At 51.1% G+C, this 23,667-nt stretch overlaps 7 protein-coding genes across 7 annotated transcripts; 5 read left to right on the forward strand and 2 right to left on the reverse strand.

The window, feature by feature from the left end:
- Positions 1-621: 621 nt before the first annotated feature.
- Positions 622-3,863, forward strand: AtWU_00656 (mannose-ethanolamine phosphotransferase MCD4; the record flags this gene model as incomplete). The annotated part of the gene is made up of 5 exons (XM_035495771.1): positions 622-2,361; positions 2,414-2,601; positions 2,659-2,800; positions 2,855-2,963; positions 3,052-3,863. The coding sequence occupies 5 exons, from the start codon at positions 622-624 to the stop codon at positions 3,861-3,863; spliced, it is 2,991 nt and encodes a 996-aa protein (XP_035351664.1).
- Positions 3,864-7,054: 3,191 nt separating this feature from the next.
- On the forward strand, positions 7,055-10,697 carry farA (CeGAL family transcription factor; the record flags this gene model as incomplete). Its single annotated transcript, XM_035495772.1, has 10 exons — positions 7,055-7,185; positions 7,382-7,406; positions 7,601-7,618; positions 7,758-7,879; positions 7,954-8,681; positions 8,749-8,821; positions 8,875-9,303; positions 9,356-9,538; positions 9,588-10,568; positions 10,649-10,697. The coding sequence occupies 10 exons, from the start codon at positions 7,055-7,057 to the stop codon at positions 10,695-10,697; spliced, it is 2,739 nt and encodes a 912-aa protein (XP_035351665.1).
- Positions 10,698-11,466: 769 nt separating this feature from the next.
- Positions 11,467-12,927, forward strand: AtWU_00658 (cystathionine beta-lyase STR3; the record flags this gene model as incomplete). Its single annotated transcript, XM_035495773.1, has 3 exons — positions 11,467-11,661; positions 11,759-12,802; positions 12,865-12,927. The coding sequence occupies 3 exons, from the start codon at positions 11,467-11,469 to the stop codon at positions 12,925-12,927; spliced, it is 1,302 nt and encodes a 433-aa protein (XP_035351666.1).
- A 784-nt stretch (positions 12,928-13,711) lies between these two features.
- Positions 13,712-14,767, forward strand: AtWU_00659 (uncharacterized protein; the record flags this gene model as incomplete). The annotated part of the gene is made up of 2 exons (XM_035495774.1): positions 13,712-13,884; positions 13,984-14,767. 2 exons carry the CDS (start codon positions 13,712-13,714, stop codon positions 14,765-14,767), a joined length of 957 nt encoding a protein of 318 aa, XP_035351667.1.
- Positions 14,768-15,963: 1,196 nt separating this feature from the next.
- Positions 15,964-18,069, reverse strand: AtWU_00660 (ferric reductase family protein; the record flags this gene model as incomplete). Its single annotated transcript, XM_035495775.1, has 7 exons — positions 15,964-16,939; positions 16,988-17,086; positions 17,134-17,321; positions 17,368-17,431; positions 17,481-17,601; positions 17,652-17,902; positions 17,960-18,069. 7 exons carry the CDS (start codon positions 18,067-18,069, stop codon positions 15,964-15,966), a joined length of 1,809 nt encoding a protein of 602 aa, XP_035351668.1.
- Positions 18,070-18,850: 781 nt separating this feature from the next.
- On the reverse strand, positions 18,851-20,583 carry AtWU_00661 (putative cysteine synthase B; the record flags this gene model as incomplete). Its single annotated transcript, XM_035495776.1, has 3 exons — positions 18,851-19,441; positions 19,506-20,335; positions 20,391-20,583. 3 exons carry the CDS (start codon positions 20,581-20,583, stop codon positions 18,851-18,853), a joined length of 1,614 nt encoding a protein of 537 aa, XP_035351669.1.
- An 857-nt stretch (positions 20,584-21,440) lies between these two features.
- Positions 21,441-23,533, forward strand: AtWU_00662 (putative MFS drug transporter; the record flags this gene model as incomplete). Its single annotated transcript, XM_035495777.1, has 7 exons — positions 21,441-21,602; positions 21,658-21,791; positions 21,844-22,637; positions 22,704-22,893; positions 22,959-23,024; positions 23,087-23,140; positions 23,221-23,533. The coding sequence occupies 7 exons, from the start codon at positions 21,441-21,443 to the stop codon at positions 23,531-23,533; spliced, it is 1,713 nt and encodes a 570-aa protein (XP_035351670.1).
- Positions 23,534-23,667: the final 134 nt, after the last annotated feature.

Genomic DNA, 23,667 nt, shown 5'->3' on the forward strand with positions numbered 1-23,667 from the left:
ATTACCTGGGTTGAGTCTTTTGGAGATATCCCTTATCGCATAGCAGACGCCGGGACACTGCGTTAGGGCGCTTCTGGAGCGATTCCATGCTTTTTCTTATGTTATACTTTTTTCAATTATATCCGACTTGGCGGGAATATGATGGTATCTGTCCGGCTATAAGATCAGAAGATGATGGTTCTCAGTGGCAGAAGACATTGAGTCAACTCGCGCACAATAACTACATAAGTAAATCCATCTCCTTATGATCTTGTATACCACCAAATAAAGTAAGGGACTGCACCCGAGGACCCTGTGGCCCGCCGTAAAGCTGTCCGTGTCCAATTGGAGGACCCCGATTGGTTGCGGGTCCCTTCCCCAAGTTCCCCAATTCAGGCACGCGGAAAAGTGCTGAGCTGCCATCATCCCATTTGTTCTTTTGCACTTTATTTGCTCGTTCTCTTTTGAGCTCGATGCGAGGAAGCAATTGCATCGGCCTCATTCGCCGTTCTTAAATTCCTTTTGCTTCATTCTTCTTCTTTGTATCTATTCCTCTTTCTAATGGTTTGCATTCGTTTTGCGGTCTCCATTTCCCTCCCTTAATTTGTCTTGTCCCTGCCCGGGTCTCCTATATCGGAAATCATGGCGCGACTTGGCCGCGTAGGGTTCCTCACCCTCGCGGTGGTATTCCACTTAATTTACGCCTATTCCATCTTCGACATCTATTTCGTCAGTCCGATCGTTAGTGGCATGAGCTCGTTCCGCGTGGAACGAGAGCCCGATGCTGCTGCCCCCGCAAAACGTCTCGTTCTATTTGTCGCCGATGGCCTGCGCGCTGATAAGGCCTTCCAAGCATTGCCCGATCCCGATGATACCACCGGAGAAGATGCGGATCCTGTTTACTTGGCCCCCTTTATTCGGTCGCGTGTGCTTTCCCATGGCACTTTCGGAATCTCCCATACTCGAGTTCCTACGGAGTCGCGACCCGGCCACGTTGCGCTTATCGCGGGGTTATATGAGGATGTGTCGGCGGTTACCACGGGATGGAAGCTGAACCCGGTGAACTTCGACAGTGTCTTCAATCGCAGTCGGCATACATGGAGCTGGGGTAGTCCGGATATTCTTCTGATGTTCCAGGAAGGCGCGGTTCCCGGAAGGGTTGATGCGGATACATACGGCGAAGAGGAGGAGGACTTCTCGTCTGACGCTACACGGCTTGACACCTGGGTGTTTGAGAAAGTGAAAGATCTGTTCGCTTCCGCCAAAACTGATCCTGAGCTGGATGCGAAACTGCGCGAGGACAAGGTGGTCTTCTTTCTCCATCTTCTTGGGCTTGATACTACCGGTCATTTCAGTCGCCCATACTCGAAGGAATATCTTCGTAATATCAAGTTGGTGGACAGAGGTGTGCAGGAAATAACCAAATTGGTGGAGGAATTCTACGGGGATGATGAAACCGCCTTCGTTTTCACAGCTGACCATGGAATGAGCGACTGGGGCAGTCATGGAGACGGTCATCCGGACAATACTAGGACGCCACTTGTTGTATGGGGTTCTGGTGTAGCCGGACCTCGATACACTCAGGAAGGGACACTTACTGGGCACGAGGATGGCGTGTCGTCCGATTGGGGCTTTGACGGCATTCAGCGAAACGATGTCGCACAGGCTGATGTGGCGGCCCTTATGGCTTACCTGACTGGGCTCGACTTTCCTACTAATTCTGTTGGTCAGCTACCGCTGCAATATCTGGACGCTAGTCCGAAGGACAAGGCACTGGCCGCGTTGGCCAACACTCAGGAGGTCTTGGAGATGTACCGTGTGAAGGAGGAACAGAAAAAGGCAGCCCTGCTTCGGTACAGGCCCTTTGAGCCACTAGCTGACCACGGCCGAACCTCTGTCGATGAACACCTCGAGGAAATAAAGTCCAAGATAACAAGCGGCTCCTATGACGAGTCCATTGCAATGTCGTCCGCTTTACTGGCAAATGCCTTGGAGGGATTGCGCTACTTACAGACATACGACTGGCTATTCCTCAGAACCATCGTCACGCTGGGATACCTGGGCTGGATAGCCTATGCTCTGACTACGGTTATCGACTTGCATGTCCTTCATGGGACCTCAGACTCTGACCGAACGGCGTTCAGCACTTCGTTCTTCTCGTCAATTCTTGTTGCGCTCTTCTCTGTCTTTTTTGTTCAGCACTCTTCTTGGAGGTATTATCTCTACGGTTTCTTCCCGGTGTTCTTCTGGGAAGAGGTATTCGCCCGACGAAAGGCTCTCCTTGCTGGCCGCGACATCCTTATGGGTCATATTCACTCCGCAAGTGGCTATGTCGCGTTTGTATTCCAGTTGTTGGCTTTCGTGGGTGTATTGGAGGCTTTGGTAAGTCGCCTTACCCATGGAGCTTGGAGTGTCAGCTAATAGGTGTCTACAGGTGCAATCCTACTTCCACCGCGAAATCTTTACTGTGTGCTTTGTCCTGGGCGCTTTTTGGCCCCTTTGCTACGGAGCAGGATTCGTGAAGAAGCATGCACTGCTGTCCTTTTCATGGTTTGTGGGTTGTCTTCTAATGAGCACTTTCACTTTGCTACCGGCAAACAAGGTCGAAGAGATAGGCACTATGTATGTATATCCTGACCGTTTTGCCAACTTGTTGACCTTGGCTGATTACATTTGCAGAACCTGGGGTGGCCTGTTGATGTTCTTCACTGGCCTGTTATACCTACTTTTTGAGAACCGCATCTTGGGGAAAAAAGGACACCCAACGCAGTCATCCATTACTCTTCCCAGCTGTGGTTCGCGCACAATCATGGGCATGCAGGTGTGCACAGCTCCCTTTGCTACTCCACGGTTACTGTTGGCTAATTTTGAATAGCTGGGCATGGTCATGCTTGCATTGATAGTTACTAGATCAAGTGCAATGTCTCTTCAAGCTAAAGAAGGTCTTCCATTTGGCAATCAAGTCGTCGGTTGGTTCGTTCTGGGTGAGTTGTGGATATCAAGGGAGACGGCATAGCAGCACGGCTACTTCCTAGTCTCCAGTTCGTTTCGCAGGCTAACATGCTGAATTAGTTACCTCACTTCTACTTCCATTCCTCTACCGCCTGTATCCCAATAGGCACTACCTGCACCGCTTGATGGTCCTTTTCCTCACCTTCTCTCCGTCGTTCATCATCCTTACCATTTCGTACGAGGGGCTCTTTTACTTCGTCTTTTGCCTGACTCTGGCAACCTGGGTACGGTTGGAACACGCTATTCATGTCTATACTGCGAAGACAAGGAACGGCGCTGCAGATGCAAAGAAGCCAGGCACCGACGCAACGGCAGTTGTTGAAGGCCATACGTACCGCTACAGAACCCTCAGCGTCTCAGATGCACGGGTAGCGCTCTTTTTCTTCTTCTTGCTTCAATCAGCCTTCTTCAGCACGGGCAATATCGCCTCAATCTCCTCATTCTCCTTGGAGAGCGTTGTCCGGCTCATTCCGGTCTTTAGCCCCTTCAGTCAGGGGGCCCTGCTGATTCTGAAGATTCTCATCCCCTTCGCCATCATCAGTGCCAACCTGGGCATTCTGAACCGCCGGCTGGAGGTTGCACCCAGCGCCCTGTTCATGGTGGTGATGTCGATCTCGGATATCATGACGCTGAACTTCTTCTACATGGTGCGCGACGAGGGTTCCTGGTTGGACATTGGCACGACCATCAGCCACTTCTGCATTGCCAGCTTTCTGTGCACGTTTGTAGCCGTGCTGGAGTTTCTCAGCGAGGTGATGATCAGTGGAGTGGACATTGGTCCCCGAAACACCGCCATTGACGCAGTCAACGGATCCACGGAGACGAATGGCACTGCGATAGCCGACAAGAAAAAGCATCGCAAGACCCAATAGAAGTGAGGACGCAGCGCAAAGCTCCACCTCGGAGTTGTAATGATTTTGTACATGTGTGATAGTATAGTCAGATACGTGCATTTGGATTTAATATACACACTACAGCCGATGAGGCGAACGCGCCCGATAGCGCGAACCTTATCATAATCGTTGGATACCAGCTTCGTGCGACGTTCCTGCAACGTCCTCCAAATAAAATCCGCTCCGGCCGAAATATCCCTCTCCGCATTAATGTCTAGCTGAATAATTGCTTCTTCCTGCGCTAACTATAAGCGTATTCCCCATTGCGGCGAATACGCGCCGGGGATATCCCGATTCGGACATAAACAGATCGATCGATAGATGGATAGATAGGATAAGGCATCAGCCGAGGTTTCACAAGCTAGACTAACTACCACTAAGTCACTAACAGATGACGCCACTAAGCTTTTTCTCTCCGTCTCTCTCCCCGAGTCGCCCAGGCTTACTGTCCAGATCCGCTCTGGGGAGGGGGCCAAAGCTAAGATCGCTCCGTGGACATCCACACACACACACCGCCGAGTTATCCATTCGCCCCCCCTGCATGCTGATGGCTGGGTTGCGGGGAAAGCCCGCGCCATTCCCGCAAGGCAGACGAGGAAGAAAAAGATGAGAAGTCAGGCACACGCAGGATCGGGTGTAAGTAGTACTACTAGGTACTAGTGTAGTAGCCTCCGGTGACGTCGGGATATGCGAGCGGGGAGGTTAACTAAACTTACCTTTTGACACATATTGATTAGACCCCGAGATTTCTTTTCTTGTTGTTACTTTGTGCCCAAAAGGGTATAGATTGCGAAGGATGGGGTGTTGGGGTTCCCATTGGTTTGATCTGGGGTTTTGCTCCTGCATTAAGCTGAAGATATACACGCAATCTACTGACTTGTTCCTGTGCTGTGTGTGTTTCTTGAAGCCAAGGAATTGGATCTGTTGGGTTAGTGGTGAGGGTGGTTCCGATGGAATTGATTAATCCCTCATTGTGATTGTTAGAGCTCGTCGCTTAGCGAGCAAGGCTCGTTTCGTTTGGGATTTGACAGGGTTGTTGTTGGTGGTGGTGTGTGAATCTGGTGATAAGTAGTACTAGTAATTGTCTAATCATCGTGGATGGGGGGATCGGTCGCCATATTTAGCACGACGGGGATTAAACCAAGATTTGCGGCCAGATTGAGAGTCGGACCCAAAAACTGGTAGGTAAATGATTTCAGGGGAAGAAGATACTAGTCATTGATGTACAGGTGGGCTAGAATCATCAGACATATTGGTTCTTTTTACATCTTTTGCTAGTTACTCGATGGCTGTTTCTGGCACTCGACTAATGATTCTATTCATGAATTTATTATGACTGTTCTTGTTGCTCTTTGTTTTCCGGACCTGCTGCATAAGCGGGCATAAGCGACATTGTACTGAAGAAGCAGAAAGAAAACGGCCCAGACTCCACTCCACATAAGTGGAGTTGGAAAAAGAAACGTAAGAAAAGAAGCTTAAAATCCACGGGCAAATGCAGGAGTGGGAAGTTGTGCCGACATATCCATCCCATTCCTTCCCAACTTGTGTGTTGTTGTTGTTCTACTTTACAGTGGTCTCGTGCGAAGTTAACTAACTTAAGAAATCAATGGGGAAATATATGTATCAATATGCATGTGCTGCAGAAGGGGGTCTGTCATAGCTCGCAGCTACTACTAGTAGCTCATCGCAGAGCCTGATATTTTCCATCTCGAAGAGCCTACTAGTAATTTGAGTTTTGCGTACTTAGTAGTACTAGTAGTAGTATCATGATGCACTGGGGGATCCCCATCCAGTCGTAAGTACTTAGCCCTTCCGGGTTTAAATCGCCAGATCATGGTGGCAGGATTTCCCCTGTAAAAGTATCGAGTAGTAGTATCATCTGTCATGGTCTCATGATAGTGTCGGAGTTAAGCTACTACCTAGATTTCGTTCAACTTCATATATCCACACCTCATTCTAGCGAGTTACCATCTATCTACCCATCAGGGGGGGAACATATGTCCCCTCCCCAAGGTAGATACTTGGGGTTGTACCTGAACCGGGTCTAACAAGACTGAAAATAGCAGCTAGACTGACTAAAAATCGACTGACCATCCGGATGGACCCTGGCTGGATTCCCCCCTAAGAGCCTTAGCCCGACCGTAATTTCTGGTCCGGCGACAGGGAACGAAGCAATACTAAGCAGCTTTCTCCACAGTCCGACTAACTCGTTCATTATTCACTATTCTTTTCCCCCCTCCTCCTCCCCTTTACTTAGTTAGGTCGGTCGAGGTACGTCCCAAACAACTGAACTCTTGACCAACACCGTGACTGGTTGTGCGTGGGCCCCAGCAAAACCATACTTTCAGGTCTAAGACTTTCTGACGCCACCCTGCAGGGCCAGTAGGAAAAGACGCTTGAACCGTTGCTTGCTGCTTGCTGCTTGCTGCTACTGCTTGCTACTGCTGCTACTTGCTTTCTGGGGAGGTGGGATACTCCCGCCCGTTGCCATTGAGTTAGTTTCAGTTCGTTTACTAGTCTACTAGTGACTACTACTACTTTTTTTGTCGCAACACAACTTAGTGATTTAGTATCTCTCTCCATCAGGCACTGTTTCCTGGAGTCATCCATCACCTTCTCTTTTGAGCCCAGTATTTCCCGGGAATTTTTCTCCCCTCTGCCCCTCCACATTGCCTCTCTCTCTCTCTGTCACTGTCTTTCTCCCCTGTGACCTCAGCCTTTCCACTAGGCTCCATCGATCGCATCCATCGGTCGGGTGGCGCCAAATCCTCCCTCCCCTCCTCCTGCTCCCCGTCTTTCTAAGCTTGGTGCTTTACCTGTTCCGTTCCGTTCCTTCAAGTTCATTTGCCTGGCCAGTAAGCGGTTCATCAGAGAATCCCCAAACACCCAGCAAAAAAGCAAAATATCGGTCACCTCACGGCCTACTTCTCCATATTATCCATACTTGAACCTTGGTCCTCCTTCGATTCTCTTTTCCCCTTTCTCGTTTTTCCCTTTCTTTTCCTTTTGACGTATTGTTCCCTTTTTTTCTTCATTCTTTCACTTTGCTCTTTTTCGAGTCTCGACCACAAAAACTTAATTCCCAAAACCTCGAGTCGTTCCCCCCTTTGACCCTCGTCGCTCCAGACCATTTCTTTGTCGCATAGCCTCTGGATGGATACCTGGTGGCCATGAGCACGACCGAAAACCACACAGATCCATCAGCTTCCAAAACCAGCCCAGCCCCAAGTACAGCGGGCTCAACGGGCACTTCAGGTATTACTGTGCGCACGGGAGCAAACGGACATATGAGTTTCAGAAGGTGAGTGTTGACCGTTGTGGTGATTGCTTTTTTGCCCGTTTGCGCTCGCGGGGCTGTGAGTGATGAAGCCAGACTGCCTGGCGCAGAACTCCCAGAACCCGAGCGGGGGGACTACAGGACGTGAAATATAGATTCAAATTTGGTCGAGATCTTATAGAAGCTAATCTCTTTTATCTAATCGCTTTTCTCCCAATAGACAACGTGCGTCGCGTGCTTGTGAGGTACGTCTTGCTTCCTGCGAGGTCGCGTTTGTGCTGTTGAGCCTCGGCACCTCGGCTCAAATCCCAGCTTGCTTTTGCTCCTTACTCGCCGGTCGCAGATAATGCGCCGCGCGCAAGGACAAAGACAATGCAACCACATCTCGATCTATAGGACTTTTGTTTGGCTAACATGTTTTTCTCTTGCGCTTATGAAGACATGCCATGCTCGAAAAGTGAGTCTATACCCCTTTTCCTCCGTGTAACCACCTGTCCCCACTCGGATGGATGGCCCCAGTCCTGCCCGTGCCTGGCCTGCGCCTTGTGATCGTGGACGGCTGAACAAGCTCGCTAATCACGCCACTCCATGGGTAGGTTCGCTGCGATGCTGCCAGTCTAGGGGTGCCATGCACCAACTGCGTGGCCTTTTCGATCGAGTGCAAGATCCCTACACCGAAACGCAAGAAGAACCAAACCAAGTCAAAGGAAACAAGCGGGTATGTCTCGGTCTTCCGTTCCATCGTCGGTGTCGAACTATATTGACCATGATGCTTCGTTTCTTGTTTACTAGAGGTGAGGAAGCCGAACCGAAATCGCCGCCGAGCAAACCCGAGCCACTACCAGTCGAAAGCGGGAAGGATGCCTTTGGCTATCAGAGGAATCGGATGGCTGTCGACGGTATGCCGGTCACTAGCCTCACCGAATCGCAGGCCGCTCAACAGGCTTCCCACAATTCGATGTATGCTCAATTTATGAAGCCTAAGTTTGCGCGCGCCCCGATAAAGGAAGCGGGGAGGGTGGCATATCTTGGAGAGTCGTCGAACCTGTCGCTCCTCGTCCAGGACCGCCATGGGACCACCGATGTCGTACACTACCCTCTACCCCCGAACATGGGCGGCACGCCTGCTCGGTTGACAGATCTGGATAGCTTGGAATTGGATATACTGCACCAACGTGGCGCCTTCTTGCTGCCTCCAAAGCCACTGTGTGATGAGCTGGTTGAGGCCTACTTTAAATGGGTGGCCCCCGTTGTGCCCATCGTCAACCGCAGCCGCTTCATGCGACAGTATCGTGATCCAAAGAACCCACCGTCTTTACTTCTTCTCCAAGCCATACTCCTGGCAGGTTCAAGGGTCTGCACCAATCCGCAATTGATGGACGCCAACGGCTCTACTACGCCAGCTGCCATGACATTCTATAAGAGGGCAAAGGCACTATACGATGCTAATTACGAGGACGACCGAGTCACTATTGTCCAAGCCCTGGTTCTTCTAGGCTGGTACTGGGAGGGACCTGAAGGTATGGATAGTGGCTTATGCTAATCGTATCTTTGAACTCCATGTGTATATGTGCTAACCCGCTCTAGATGTTACGAAGAATGTCTTCTACTGGACCAGGGTGGCCATGGTCGTGGCTCAGGGTTCGGGTATGCATCGAAGGTATGCACAAGGCTGACTTGTCCTTTAATGCACATTCATTAATGGTACAACAGTGTGGAATCGTCTCAACTTACCAAGCCGGATAAGAGGCTGTGGAAACGGATCTGGTGGACCCTGTTCACAAGGGACCGATCAGTGGCTGTCGCGCTCGGCCGGCCTATCGGTATCAATACTGACGATTCGGATGTCGGGATGTTGACGGAAGACGACTTCATTGAAGATGAGATCGACATCGCGGCGGAGTATCCGCCAGACCCGGTACACGTACAATTCTTCCTTCAATATGTTAAGCTCTGCGAAATCATGGGGTTGGTCCTCTCCCAGCAGTATTCCGTGGCCTCGAAATCAAGACGGATGAACGCTATGGATCTCACCCACTCCGACATGGCATTGGCAGATTGGCTCCAAAACTGCCCGAAGGAGGTGTGCTGGCAACGTCAACGGCATCACTTCTGGGCTGCTCTTCTCCATGCCAACTACTAGTGAGTCATGCAATAAGGGAATTTGTTCGGTCTCGAAACTAACCATGTTAAGCACAACACTTTGTCTCCTGCATCGAGCCCATATGCCGCCTGCATCTTCCGTCTCAAGCAATTACCGCGTAGAAGAGATGGCCTACCCTTCGCGAACCATTGCGTTCCAGGCTGCTGGAATGATCACTTCAATTGTTGAGAACCTCCAGAATCACAGCGAGATCCGATATGCGCCTGCCTTTATGTAAGTTCTTGCACCTACCATATGGTGACGTCTACTAACTCCTGCAAAGTGTCTACAGCTTGTTCTCGGCCTTGATTATGCATGTTTATCAAATGCGATCTTCCGTTCCCTCAATTGTGGCCACCTGCCAGGAACGGATTAACATCTGCATGCAAGCCCTCAAGGATGTGTCGAAGGTCTGGCTCGTAGCCAAGATGGTGCACACGCTATTTGAATCCATTCTCGGAAATAAGGTCCTAGAAGAACGCCTCCAGAAAGCCGCAGGCAAGAGACATCAGCGGGTACGGCCTGAGGCAGCCCAGCAGCCGCCTGCGAAGAAACCCGAACCCCCCAAGCGCAAGTTCGACGAGATGGAATTTGGTCTACCGAATGGGGGAGGCCCCACGCCACCGGTATCTTACGAGCGATCTCGTCCCCAAACGCCTGCAGTCACGCCCTCGAGAGAGATGCAGCCTCCGGGTCTGAACCTGCCACAAGGCTCCCCTCCAGCTCCCGGGCAGCCGGGTACCTCGCGCGGCAATACGCGCCCGACGACTCCTTTCAATCAATACTCCTTGCCTGCCACGCCTCCGGATCTATTCCTTGTTACGCGTACATCACCCAACCTTTCCCCATCACTGTGGGAGAACTTTCAACCGGATCAGTTGTTCCCTGACGGCACGACGTTCTTCCCAGAGTTGACGTCGCCCCAACCGAACACAGTCGACCCGCAACTGCAGATGCAGTCTCAGCTACAAGCTCAAAGCATGGACCAACGGACGATGATGCCGCAGCAAATACCAGGACGTGGTAGTATATCCGCCGCTCAGGGTAGTCCGGAAGTCATGTCGACTCTAAACCCTGGAATGGGCCTGCCAGGCCAGCATTCACAGCAGGTGTTTGGGATAGAAAGCCAGCAGGCTTGGCCAATGCAGAATATGGACGCGACGCTGGGCGGAGCGCCTATGGACGCCGCGAGTCAGGATGACAATTGGAGCAGTAGCTCAAGGAGCGGCCCGACAGCTCCCACCACACTCAATGTGGAGGACTGGTAAGTTGGTCATGGCGGCTCAGAGCAGGGCCTCAACAAAGATGTGACTGTGCTAGTATACTGACTCGTGGTTCTCGCAGGTTCCAATTCTTCGGCATTAACGGTAGTTTCGGCGATCTGGCGACCTAAGCGGCGTTGTGTCTATAGCGCTTTCTATATTTGATATGGCATGGGTGGTTGTTTGATGGATATATACGGTCATAGTGGTCTAATCGTCAATATGCTGTCCAGCTAATCCTTCGGAATTCCGAAGGGTATATTTTGTTTTGTATTTCAGTACAGCGAGCCTTATGTCCAGATCTCCCCGGTTGTTGGAGATGTGGATGAGTGTCATTCTTGACGGTGGGCGGTGGGATCAGGCGCAACTGGAGGATGTGCCTTACATTCATGTGTATAATGACTTTTAGTGGTAGAGCCGAAATGATGCAATGAAAATTGCAAGTAAACTTTTCATGGAATAATTCAGTTGGAATGTAAAACTACTCTATACGTAACTAACAGGTGAGTACCAGTGTTGGCTCGATGTCTGCCTCAGGCTGTATATGAGTCAGCAATGAGACTGTTCCCACTTGGGCCTAGCGGATGACGACATCGCAGGGCGGGCGGTTCAGCCAATGACAAGACGCGGGATCTGGGGCCAGCTTTACCGACTCGGGCAACCGTCGATGCTGACTACTCCTGGGGGATGACTCTTCTGGGGAAGATAATAATTTCGCCTTTTCCATACCAGAATCTCCTGTTATCCCATCAATCTTTGGCAATTTCATTCTGCTTTTTGCCATTGTCATCTCTCTTTTGTCCAATCCCACCTGTTGTCATATCCGGTGGTGACTCTCCCTTCTTTCCGACCCCTTTCTCACACCCTTGACCATCTCCCCGCTGTTCCGTCCCCGCAGCGATGTCGGCCGCAGGATCAAGTAGTGATGCCGCGGTGAAGAAGGCTTTCCCTCGGGTTGACCTCGAGGGTCACGACCTTCCTCCCTCCCCCGCCCCTTCGAGCCCCCATGGTGGCCGTCGCTATAACATTGCTACGGAGCTGGTATATACGGAGGGAAATGACCAGTACAATGCTAGCAGCGTTCCCATCTACCAGGTACCGATTAATTCCCCGTGATGTCTCATCGGCCGGATGTCAACCATGCAAAGACATGACTTGAACGGGAAGACAGGGCTAATTGATGCTTTTGTAGAGCGCTACATTCAAACAGACCTCCGGTGGTGGAGGCGGCGAATATGATTACACTCGCTCCGGAAACCCGACCCGGACACATTTGGAGCGTCACCTCGCCAAGATCATGTCCGCCCAGCGGGCTCTCGTCGTGTCCTCTGGTATGGCTGCATTGGATGTGATTACCCGTCTGCTTCGTCCTGGCGACGAAGTTGTGACCGGTGATGACCTCTACGGTGGCACCAACCGTCTTCTGAAGTACCTGTCCACGAACGGTGGCATCATCGTCCACCATGTTGATACTACAGTGCCGGAGAAAGTGCGCGAGGTTCTGACTTCGAAGACGGCGATGGTTCTGCTGGAGACGCCGACCAACCCGCTCATCAAGATCGTGGATATTCCTCAGATTGCTGCCGCCGCCCACGAAGCGAACCCTAACTGCGTCGTTTCGGTCGACAACACCATGATGTCGCCTCTCCTGCTGAACCCTCTCGAACTCGGTGCCGATATCGTGTATGAGAGTGGTACCAAGTATCTTTCCGGTCACCACGACCTTATGGCGGGTGTGCTCGCCGTCAACGACCTGTCTCTCGGCGAACGCCTTTACTTCACAATCAACGCGTCCGGCTGCGGTCTGTCGCCTTTCGACTCGTGGCTGCTGCTGCGTGGAGTGAAGACACTCAAGGTTCGGATGGATCAGCAGCAGAGCAACGCCCAGCGCATTGCCGATTTCCTGGAAACCCATGGCTTCAAGGTGCGGTACCCTGGTCTGCGGTCGCACCCGCAGTATGAGCTGCACCACTCGATGGCTCGGGGATCGGGAGCCGTGCTCTCGTTCGAGACCGGTGACGTGGGTGTCAGTGAGCGTATTGTCGAGAGTGCCAAGCTGTGGGCCATCAGTGTCAGCTTTGGCTGTGTCAACAGTTTGATCAGTATGCCATGCCGCATGAGCCACGCCAGTATCGATGAGAAGACGAGACGGGAGCGCGCCATGCCCGAGGATCTGATCCGGCTGTGCGTGGGTATTGAAGATGCGGATGATCTTATTGATGACTTGCGACGGGCGGTAAGTTTGCCATTTTCTCTCAAATGGGGTGATTGATCACTTTGAGCTAATATTGGATGCAGCTGGTGCAAGCTGGTGCTGTCAATGTCACGCTGGACGACTTCCAGGCGAACTCGTCCAACTAAGCTACGTATGCATAACACGCGCGCGACTGATGGATTGTGCAAGTTCTTCCTGTAATTGAGGCATTGATTGAGTGCTACGGTCACGATTTTAAGAGACGATCATTTGGGCGTTCAGGAGCATTAAATAATGAGTGTAGTAAAAACTTTTTGGAATGAAACAACTATATTATCTGCAACATCTACATTGTAATATTGTCATGTCGGTGGATCGTTTATCCCGGGAATGGCAGGGAACCGTTTATCCGGGAATGGCGATGGCCTCAAAAACCAGGGATCCGTCGGCAATTTGGCGGAAAGATCGGCCGGCATCGGAGGCAATCCCGAGGGCGTTGCAAAAGCTGGACCAATCATTGGCCGGACACTTCTCGTCCGCCTGCAATCCGATTAAATAATGAGTCGCTGTCGCGATGGATCTGATCTCTCGCTCACTCGCTCTTACTTATGTATGTCGGGCGCGAGACTAACAAACTCCGAGCTCTTTTTTTCTTTTGCAATGGACCTGTAATCCCGTCGGGCTCCCGTGCCTTAATCCCTCGTTTTGGACTGCGAAACTGTTCGCCATCCCCAAACCCCCGACAATCTCACCCATCCGCCCTCCCCGGCAATTGTCTTCTCCTGCGCTGGTCTGGATGACGTTAATCGAGCTGTCGTTGTAACCTCCTTCTCTTCACCCCGGGCGATCCTTATCTCGGCCCTAGACTTGCTCGTTCTTTCTGTCTTTTCATCCTTTTGCTTGTCTCTTTCACTTCTCCTCTGATCGCATCCCCGACCGGTGAAACATACCATGCCTCGGAACGCGCTCTCCTCCGAAGCGCCTCTCCCCATGTCCGCCATCACGGAGCAGTCCATCTCGTCGGATTGGAATACCAACCGTTTAGGTGCGCGACTGGGAGTCGATGTCGCCAGTGCGGCGACTGCAGGTGCCTTGACATGTCCTGTCATCACCGTCATTGATCGGTATGCTAGCTACAAACTACCCTTGATGCATCCTCATGCCTCGAAAAGAGAGACCGAGATAAGGAAAGAAAAGCTAACGGGATCAATTCTTTGAACCAGCGCGATCATCGAAAAAGCAGCCAAGGGCGTCCCCATCCGCCAGACCATCACATCCTGCTTCCGATCCATGTTCACACAACCGGGGAGCTTCTTCCTCAGCACCCCATTCCTCCTTATCTACACCCTCTACACATCCACCTACCTCACCGCGAACACCATTGACACCTTCACCTCCACCGTGCGCGATAAGCCCTTCTCGACCGTCTTCCCCGGCACCGCCAAATTCCTCACCACCACCGCCGTGAACATGGGGATTTGCGTATACAAGGACGCCAGGTTCGCGCGCATCTTCGGTGCAAAACCCTCTCCTCCTGCAGCGACATCTGGAGCGCCACAACCCGCTTCCAGATCTACATCCACGTCTACCCCAGCCTCCTGCCACCCCTCCGGCGCCGCCAAAGTCCCCAATATCTCCTACGGTCTTTTCTGTCTCCGCGACAGCATCACCATCTTCGCCTCCTTCAACATCCCCGCCCTCGTCGCTCCCTCCATCCCAGACTCCATCGCCTCCACACCCGGAATGAAATCCGCTCTCGCGCAATTCTCCTGTCCGGCTCTGATGCAGTTCGCGAGCACGCCTATGCACCTGCTCGGATTGGATCTATATAACCGGCAACCGCCGGGCGGGTTGGGATGGCGTGAGCGCGCCTCGCGCATCAGACGCGACTATATCCCCAGTTGCTTTGCGCGCATGGGCAAGATCGTTCCGGCGTATGGTGTGGGTGGTGTGGTAAACGTGCGGATGAGAGCTTCATTGATGGAGTATTTGGAGGGCAAGAATTAAACCGCTTACTTTTTCTTATTTGTTTGCGACGACGTTGATGATGATATCCCCTCCCTTTACAAGATCCAGTTTATGATCCTTGGATTCTTTCATGAGGGGAGTGGGCTACTTACAGTGCATATATGCAACACGTGACATATACTTATAGACTGAAGCAGAGAGGCATATGCTCTGCTCTGCTCTGCTCTGCTCTGTTCTGTTTTGTTCTGCTTGACTGTTATATCTGTCTGCTTTCCTAAACTACACTACACTCTACTCTCCACTCATAGAGTCAGTCACGGGTCCGGCGCCTATTCGTTGATACCTATGTTTTTCTTTACTTTCGAATCATCGGTGTTCCATGTGTGTGTTTGTGTGTGTGTTCTGTTCGGGTTATAGATTTAGAGAATCTGACTTACTAGCTAATGTCTGGTTTTGGATGATTGATTATGAGATGAGATGAGATGTACTTGAATTTGTCTGTGTTATATGATTGATAGCCTGGCTATCTAGATCTTCTATCACTTGGTATTATATCGATCGATCAGGTCGGAATATGGGCAATATGGAACTTAGTGGTTTAGATAGATGGATCGAATTGGATTGGATTGAAGCCCAGAACAAATGAGATATGTACTAGTATATAATTCATCTGATTCGAATAGTGATCATCATTTTAGTACGACTAGGTAAATACGTACTAGGGTATGTACGGTGCTTTATGATAGAGATATTATTAGGTACTAGTAGGTAGTATCCCTTCTGCTATTAATATATCAGTTTGGAGCCAAGTCTGGAGTGGAAGTTGTAAGCGTAAGTAAAGTAAGTGGTGAGAGGTTCCATATGGGATAAGTACTATCTTTTTAGTGAGTAATTGAGGGTATTAAGGTACAATATGTAAGTATATGCTCGAATAACTAACAAAAAAGAAAGGGGGAATTAATGAACTGCACAAAGAATGTTATCCGGATTTAGTGAGTGCTTTTGTTGCACATGTCCTCAAAAAAGCCAAAGAAGGAGGGGGAAGAGAGTATCACACATGAAGCAAAAGATGGTAAGTCAGTGATGGAAAGATCAAACCTAGGTACAAGCAAAAATATAAGGAAACTATCAAAGTATTCGAGGTCGAAGTTGTATGTAAGCGAAATACTTATTTTACCAGCTAATGAATATTTGCGTTAGTTTAGATCTTCAATCGCTGCAGCAGAGTGAAGGACTCACGAGAATGATTCCGTATGCAGATAGACTTCCTCCACGGTGCTACCCTTCTTCAGAACTTGACCTTGCGCTTCTGCAGCTGCGTTTCTCACGTCGCGGATCATGGACCCCGGGCCACAGGTAAAGATGGCGATGCGTCTCGACGTGTTGGATGTAGTGCGGGCTGCGATAATCCCTGGTATGTCTGGTCGGTTCCCCATTTGGACAACCGTATCTGCAATGTCCACCTGCGATGAGACTGAGTCGACGGAATCCCCAGGTCGTCTCTTTTCCACTGAGTCTGGGATCAGGGGCGATCCCGAAGCTGGGGTGGACAAGAGTGTGTCCTTCGTGGTGACGTGAATGGAGAGGGAGATCTTGTCGCTTGAGACGTTGTAGGCTGCAAGCTTCGCTTTGATTTGCTCCCGGTACCAGTCTGCGAGAGCCGCGGTGCGGGTTGCAAAATGTACTTGGATTGTTGCGGTGGGCTGTTGCTGCTGATGAGTCCGCAGTGCTTCCTCGAGAATGGCCAGGGAGAAGCCACCGCCAGTTCCTCCAGTAATTAGGACATAAGTGTCAAACCGGGCGAAATCGACGGATTCGGAAATCCCGCCATATGGGCCTTCGAGGAGCACTGTCTCAGATGAGTTCGGCTTTTCGAGAGCCGTGTTGCCCAGACTGGCCGTTAGTCCGCGGCGCGGCTTGACGTAGAAGATGATTTCAGGGGCTTTGCCGGTTGTCTCGAAGTCCTGGTAGAGGGAGCAGATGGTGAAGGGGTGGGCGCTGAGACAGTGGATGCCTTGCTGGAGGCTGAGGAATCGGACGAAAACGTGTTGGCCTGGGCGCCAGGCCATGATTGTCGGAATGCGGATCCGGACGAGGCCGCAGGGGAGGTGTTCGATTGTGGCTGTGTGGCGGCCATGCATGAAGTAGGTACGAATGTTGGATATCCATAAGCTGAGGATGTAAATAGCTCCTGCAGAGATGAAGTAGTCCCTGATATGGTGAGCGGGATCCATGGTGTGGTAGTCTAGGGGAGCCTACCATGAAGACAAGCGGAAGTCACAGTGCAAGAAGAAAAATACGATGAATACCAGAGCGGCAAGAAAATGAGTGGCTTTGAAGAACTCGTAGAATCGGTTCCTGTAAGGGTCAGTTTGAGTTGATAGTTTAGTATTAAGGAGGCTGACCTGATGGCTGGCAATGACATGAAAGTTAGATATGCCTGCGGGATTATAGCAGCAACCCCAGTCCAGTATGTAACCTCCGTCTTCCACTGGTCGACCATATCGCCTTGATCAATGTGGTAAATAATGAAAGGAAAGGTGTGGACGAGCGCCAGGACAAACATAGCATAACTCGTCCAGTGATGAAACACCTGGGCATGGTTAGCGTTTACCTTGCCACATTAATGATACACATACTTGAAGCTTTTCGTGGGGCACGCCGGTCAAGGTTGAGATAAAGTTAGCTTTTGCGCTCAATGCTCTGCTTGGGTCAGTCATCAGTCATGTTGTTGTCGATTGGAGTGGCCTACAAGACAAATGGTAGCAGAGCCAGGGCCATCCATCCACTTCTCGTCGCAATTGGTGGGCTACCTCCATAGGAGACCGTTTCTGTATTGGGCCAGTAGTAAGGCTGCGGTCCCAGTGTCATGGCTTGATATAGTCAGTCAAGGGCTCTAATGCTCGAGAATCGAAAAACCAACCCAAGAAGAATACTACTCCAGTCGACACCAGGAGGATGACCCCTAGCGACGAGGTGCTGGAGCGCAACACGGGTAGTTGGAAGCATCGGTAGGCAAGATATCTTCCCACTGTTGTTGATCGTCGCCATATTGTAGTCCTCTTGAAGGACTGCGGACCATACTTGGAAATCAGATGCAGGATGGAGAAAACACCAACAGTCGCACATAGAAAGTATATAGTATTCAAAGCATAGACGTGGTCGGATTGATACCTGTTAATGAAGACACGATTAACATAGAGTCAATTATATGGGAGCATTGAGGCGTACCAGTATCTCCAATGTGCGTCACGATAGGCACACTGCTCTGGGGTCAAGGTGCAGTGATCAGCCCGGGAAGAATGTAGCATAACCGGCTGGTCCAGCCATGGCAGCCCCATGTTGAGGGAAGGTTAGTGAGCAGAGACACCAGTCTGCAGAACTGGATATGATGACGCTTTCTGTATGCACTTCGTACATCCACAACGTGGTTCAGGAACAAGGTCAACAGAATGATCCATGTAAGGGCCATGTGTCTCAAGTGTTGAGTTTTGTAGGATCGAGCAGGGGGCCCTAGATACAGGGCGATGCAACAGCATGATTCAGCTGCTTCGCGTGCCTTGACAACCATCATCCACGGTACGGAACACCAGACCCTTTCCCCAGTGTCGTAGCAGCAGCTTCACCTGGCAACATGATGCTGCCCTGTAACAGCGGGTTGCTCATTGGCTGAGGATTGCTCACAATTGAGCACATTTCTCCGGTTAGCGTGGAATGCATACGCATGCGGGCCGTGTTTGGGGTCAATCTGCTCGGTGTGCTTAGCATGCATGACCTTTCAATCTGACTAACGGAATGAATGGGAAATTACGATGTACTTTCTTGCTGACTCCATCATCTCATAGCTCATCTATGTATAGGCTGGCTGGTGAGCAAGTTTGCGCAGGATATGGAGCAGTCTGCAAGTAAATGGATACTTGACGCATCTAGATAGTTTCTAACCCTATGCGGAAGGGAGAGGGCATAACGGTGGAGAAGCAGAATTAGTAATAATGAACTAACTTTGGAATAACCATAGATTGAGGAGCTGAGATATCATCATCGAGTAGGTACATTAAGAAGAAGAGAATAAATCGATTGAAACGATGAGATGCAACCTTATCGTTTGCATCCTCATTCGGTCTAGCGTGGGTCCGTGACCACCACTGCGGTTTCTACTGCAGCAACAACTGCGTCTTCTGCTGCTGCATCCACGGCCTCTACTGTTGCGGTGGCTGCTTTGCCCATCTTGTTCGACTCCACCCCATTGCTGCTTCCCCACAGCAAATGATCTTTCAGCGCTTGATATCCTCCGCGGAGACTGTCCGCTGCTATCCCCTTGGCCCGCAATACACTACTGGCTACCCGCGCGGTATCCCCATGGTAGCAGAGCATTAGCACCTGTTGGCCACTCAACTTGCCAAGCACATCTGCATTGCTGAATAACGCTTCCAACTCCAGCCACTGTGCCTCCAGTACGTCTGCGTCGCTGAATGGCTTGGCTGTATGAGAGTCGAGACTGTGCAGGGGAATGTTTACCGATCCCGGGAGATGCCAAGTGCCAAAGTCTCCCGCGGTCCTCAAATCCAACACACAGCGCAGAGGCCGGAGCACCATGGCGCTCAAGGGGTGGGTTGAGAAGCATTGGGGTATTTCGTAATAGTCGGTGAACAGAACCACAGGACTTCTTTCCCAGCTCTCATCATACCGGTAGAGATCGACGCCAACGAGGTTCTACAAGAACAACAGTCAGCATACCCGAGCTCCTCAATTCAATATATGTAGCTCGCCGACCCACCTGGTTACGAATTGGAGGAAACCTCTCGGGCCCTAGCTTGTCAAAATAGTCGCCAACGTATTGATATGGCAGATCAAAGCATAAGAAGACACAATGGATCGAACCATCTGGTCCCGCTAGTTGTCGCAAGGTTCCAGCCCTCTTGCGTTTCTCCAGCATCTGATAAAGTCCCTTCAAACTCAAACCGGATGACGGCCCACAGACGACCCCTTCGCGACACAAGTCCAAGGATAATGAGAACGCGTCATATGAACTGACTTCTTCGTGCACGTCCAGCGCTTCCCTCCAGGGAAATTCCTGTACCTGCATCAGGGCAAATGTCCGTGGTCCTGGGACCCGGTCCCCGGGTGCAGTGCACACTCCAAGCCGTAGCACAGATGGCTTGACTTCTTTGAAGTAGGTCCCTAGTCCTGTCATCGTCCCCGAGGTCCCCATCCCGGCACAGAGCACGTTGATCTCTGGTAATTGCTTGAATATCTGGGGGCCGGTCCAGCGGATGTGCGCATGCCAGTTATCGTCATTGTCATACTGGTTGGGGTTAATAATCTCCTCAGACCCCATGGCCATCGCCCGAGCAGTCTGGATGCCCCCGCGTTCATCTAACGGGTCAGGTTGAGATGGGCCACCGAACAGGGTGACATCCAGCCCGAAGAACTGCATCATCCGTAACTTGGTCTCGGTGGATTTGTTGCTCAGGAAAGCCCTGGTGTCGCTAATACCATGCATCAATCGAGCGAGCATAGACATCGAGATGACTGTGGAACCTGAGCTGAATTCCACGATTGTCTTGGTCTTGCCAGGCACCACGGTTTTCTCGAGCAGGTTCATCGCTTGTTCCGTCAGTGCCAGGGCCAGGCACAAGGGAACTCTTGAGGGCCAACATACCTGGTATGGCTTTCACGTTGTTTGCCGGGTGCATTGTCATCATTTTGGCATAGATTCGTACCCCATCTTGGTGGAACGGGTTCAATCGATCGGGCAGCTCCACCAGAGGTAACGGAGGCTGGCAATCCGGATCAAAGTACTTCTTGAGCGCATCCGGTCCAAAGTACACATTGTGCTCGTTAATGTTGGCCATTATGTCAGATTATCAGTATTGACGGGAGTATTGACCGCAATATTGAGCCAACAATCACCCAGGGACGGGAGCATCAAATTATACGGCCCTGCTACAGAAACATGCAGCCACCCTCCCACGCGCGAGATGCGCTCTTTCCGGCGTGATCTTCGCATTCGGCGCATCGCTAGCGTCCCACTGAGCTTGGTTTGATGCACATCTCAGGGCCGCTTCAGGAAGGTCCGTGTCTCACGTTGAGCACTTGGTCAAGGGAGTGGATTGGATTGGACTCCTATTCGTCGGAGACTGGCGCAAATGTGCTCAGATTGACGTTCTACGTATGCCTCTTGTTCAAGTAATCGAAGTTACTCTGAAAACAGCTCCGGACTCAAGGTCGTTGGACTCAACTTCGCTATACTGGGTTCTTACGCTCCGCGGCCTATCCTCTGATGACGGAACCCAACATTCCAAGGTTGTCATATGTAATAGCACCATGTCTAGGAAGAGGGGTACCTCAAAAGATCCACAAGTCACAACGGCATAGTAGCTGCAACCTTATACGAAAGCACGAGGGCATTTGTGTTGATTTAGACGATCCTTTCCCTTTTAGCCCTAACCGGCGAGGAGGTGGCCCTGACACGCAAGGAGCCATCCACTGCATGTACCTCTTTGCACCGTAATATTGTCGCTGCCGAGTTAGCCCTCCTCCTTGAGTCAATTTTACTTCACCTTCTTAGTTATTTTATTACAAATCCTCGCTTGGAAGCCTATAGCGCCTTACAGCGATAACTAGGCTCAGTCTTGTCAACTGGCCCTTTCGTTACTCCTGGATAGGCTCGCGCCCTCGTCTCAGGACATTGACCTCACCGAGAGATAAAATGCCTGCGACTTCAATTGAGGATGAAGTCAAGCATGATAATCCATCGGCTGTCTCTCGAGATGTTGCCACCGAGTCTAGCGGAGACGAGAGCAGACCAGCGGCATCACCGCCCTTCTTTAACGAGCAGACGAACTATGTGCCATTGAGCACTATCATCACGGTATCTTCCATCACATGGACGCGCGACTATCAACGATCTATCTAACTTGCCGCAGATATTCCTAGCATGCTCGACAGTTGACCTAGTAGCGGTCATGGACCAGACCACTCTAGCCGGGAGTTTATCCATAATCGGCGACACATTGGACGCCAGCAATAAAACCTCGTGGATATCAGGAGGATATTTCCTGTACGTCCAGCCCAGACGCCAGACATGACTCTAGTTCACTAACTCAATGAAGAACATCAACCTGCTTCCAACTTCTATACGGGCGACTCTCTGACATCTGGTCCCGAAAATACGTCCTATACGTAGGCCTCGCCATCATGTTCTTCGGTTCTCTAGCATCATCTTTGGCACAGACCGCCACACAACTTATCATCTTCCGCGCCTTCACCGGCATGGGCGGCGGCGGAATCACGTCCATCGCACAGATGATAGTCAGTGATGTGGTACCACTCCGCGAGCGAGGTAAATATCAAGGCATCCTCGGCGCCGTAATAGCCATCGCCAACGGCATCGGCCCTGTGATTGGGGGTGCTCTATCCCCGATCTCCCACAACTCGTGGAGATGGATCTTCCGGCTTATGCTGCCGCTCACGGCTATTTCAATCCTGGCAGTGATGTTCTTCATGCCTTTGCGGAAAGTCACCGGTGACTGGAAAGCGAAGCTCAAAGCCGTCGATTTCTTCGGCGTGTTTCTAGCACTCGGAGGCACCGCGGTACTTATGCTCGGATTGACCTGGGGCGGTGGCGAGTATGTCTGGAAATCGGCACACGTTCTAGCGACACTCATCGTGGGGTTTGCTGTCTGTGTGGCGTTTGTCCTATGGGAATGGAAGGGGCATCCGTATCCGCTGATACCCATGCATATATTCAAATCGCGCATCGTGAATGGAGCATGTCTGACTATGTTCATCAACGGGTGGAACATCATAGTCATGCTGTACTACATCCCGACATTCTATCAGCTAGTGTTCAATTACTCGACTACCAAGGCTGGTGCAATGGTTTTGCCCATCACATTATTGCAAAGTACGTTGTTCCGCCCTACCATCATTATCCTGTTACTCTATCCCATGCTTAGTATGACCACGTTAGCCCTAAGCAGCACCCTCTCCGGCCTAGTCGTCCACTGGGTGGGCCGATATCGCGAATCCATCCTCATCGGCTGGATGATCTGGGCCATCGGACTAGGCCTGATGTCGACGCTAAACGAGACATCCAATCTAGGGAAACAGATAGGCTACGGCCTATTGACAGGTATAGGTTCAGGAAATACATTACAGCCGTGAGCCCCTCCACCCATCATACATACCCCAGAACAACTCACGATACCAACCTGACCCACTGCAGTGCCCTAATCGCCGTCCAAGCCGGCGTCGCCAGACGAGACATGGCCATCGTCACCTCATTCCGAAAGTAACATCCATCTAAACCCCCTCTATAACCCCACCACTAACACCTCCACCTCCCAAAAACAGCTTCATCCGCAACCTAGGCGGCACCCTCGGCCTCGCTGTATCCGGCACAATCATGTACGTATATACCCCCCTACCCACCAATCCACCTACCTACCTACCTCCTATTTGATCAAACTAACCGAAAGAAACGTTAGAAACAACCTCCTCTCCACCACCATCAACACCCTCCACCTAACCACATCCCAGAAACAATCCTTCCTCGCTAGCCCATCCAACTACCTGTCGAAACTCCCTGAAGACGAAGCAGCAACAGTTCGTGCACTGCTTATCCCCGCGTACAAACGGGGCTTCAGGATCGTGTTCACGATGAATGCGGCGCTCGCGGCATTGGCGTTTCTCTTGGCGGTTGGGTTGATGCCGCAGGTGGGGTTGGAGAGGGCGGATGATGAGAGGTTGAAGGAGGAGGGGAGGGGGAGGAGAGGTGAGCAGAGAGATGGGGAGGATTAGTAGTATTCTTACGCTGGGTAAGATGGAGGGTATAAATGTAATTGGTGACGGGGGTGCGTGGTACTGACTTTATTTCTCATGCTGGTGGGTTTAGTAGAGAAGTACCAAATCAAATAGACAAAAATGAAGTGAAA

This window comes from Aspergillus tubingensis (assembly GCF_013340325.1).
Source record: "Aspergillus tubingensis WU-2223L DNA, scaffold_2, whole genome shotgun sequence".
NCBI lineage: Eukaryota > Fungi > Ascomycota > Eurotiomycetes > Eurotiales > Aspergillaceae > Aspergillus > Aspergillus tubingensis.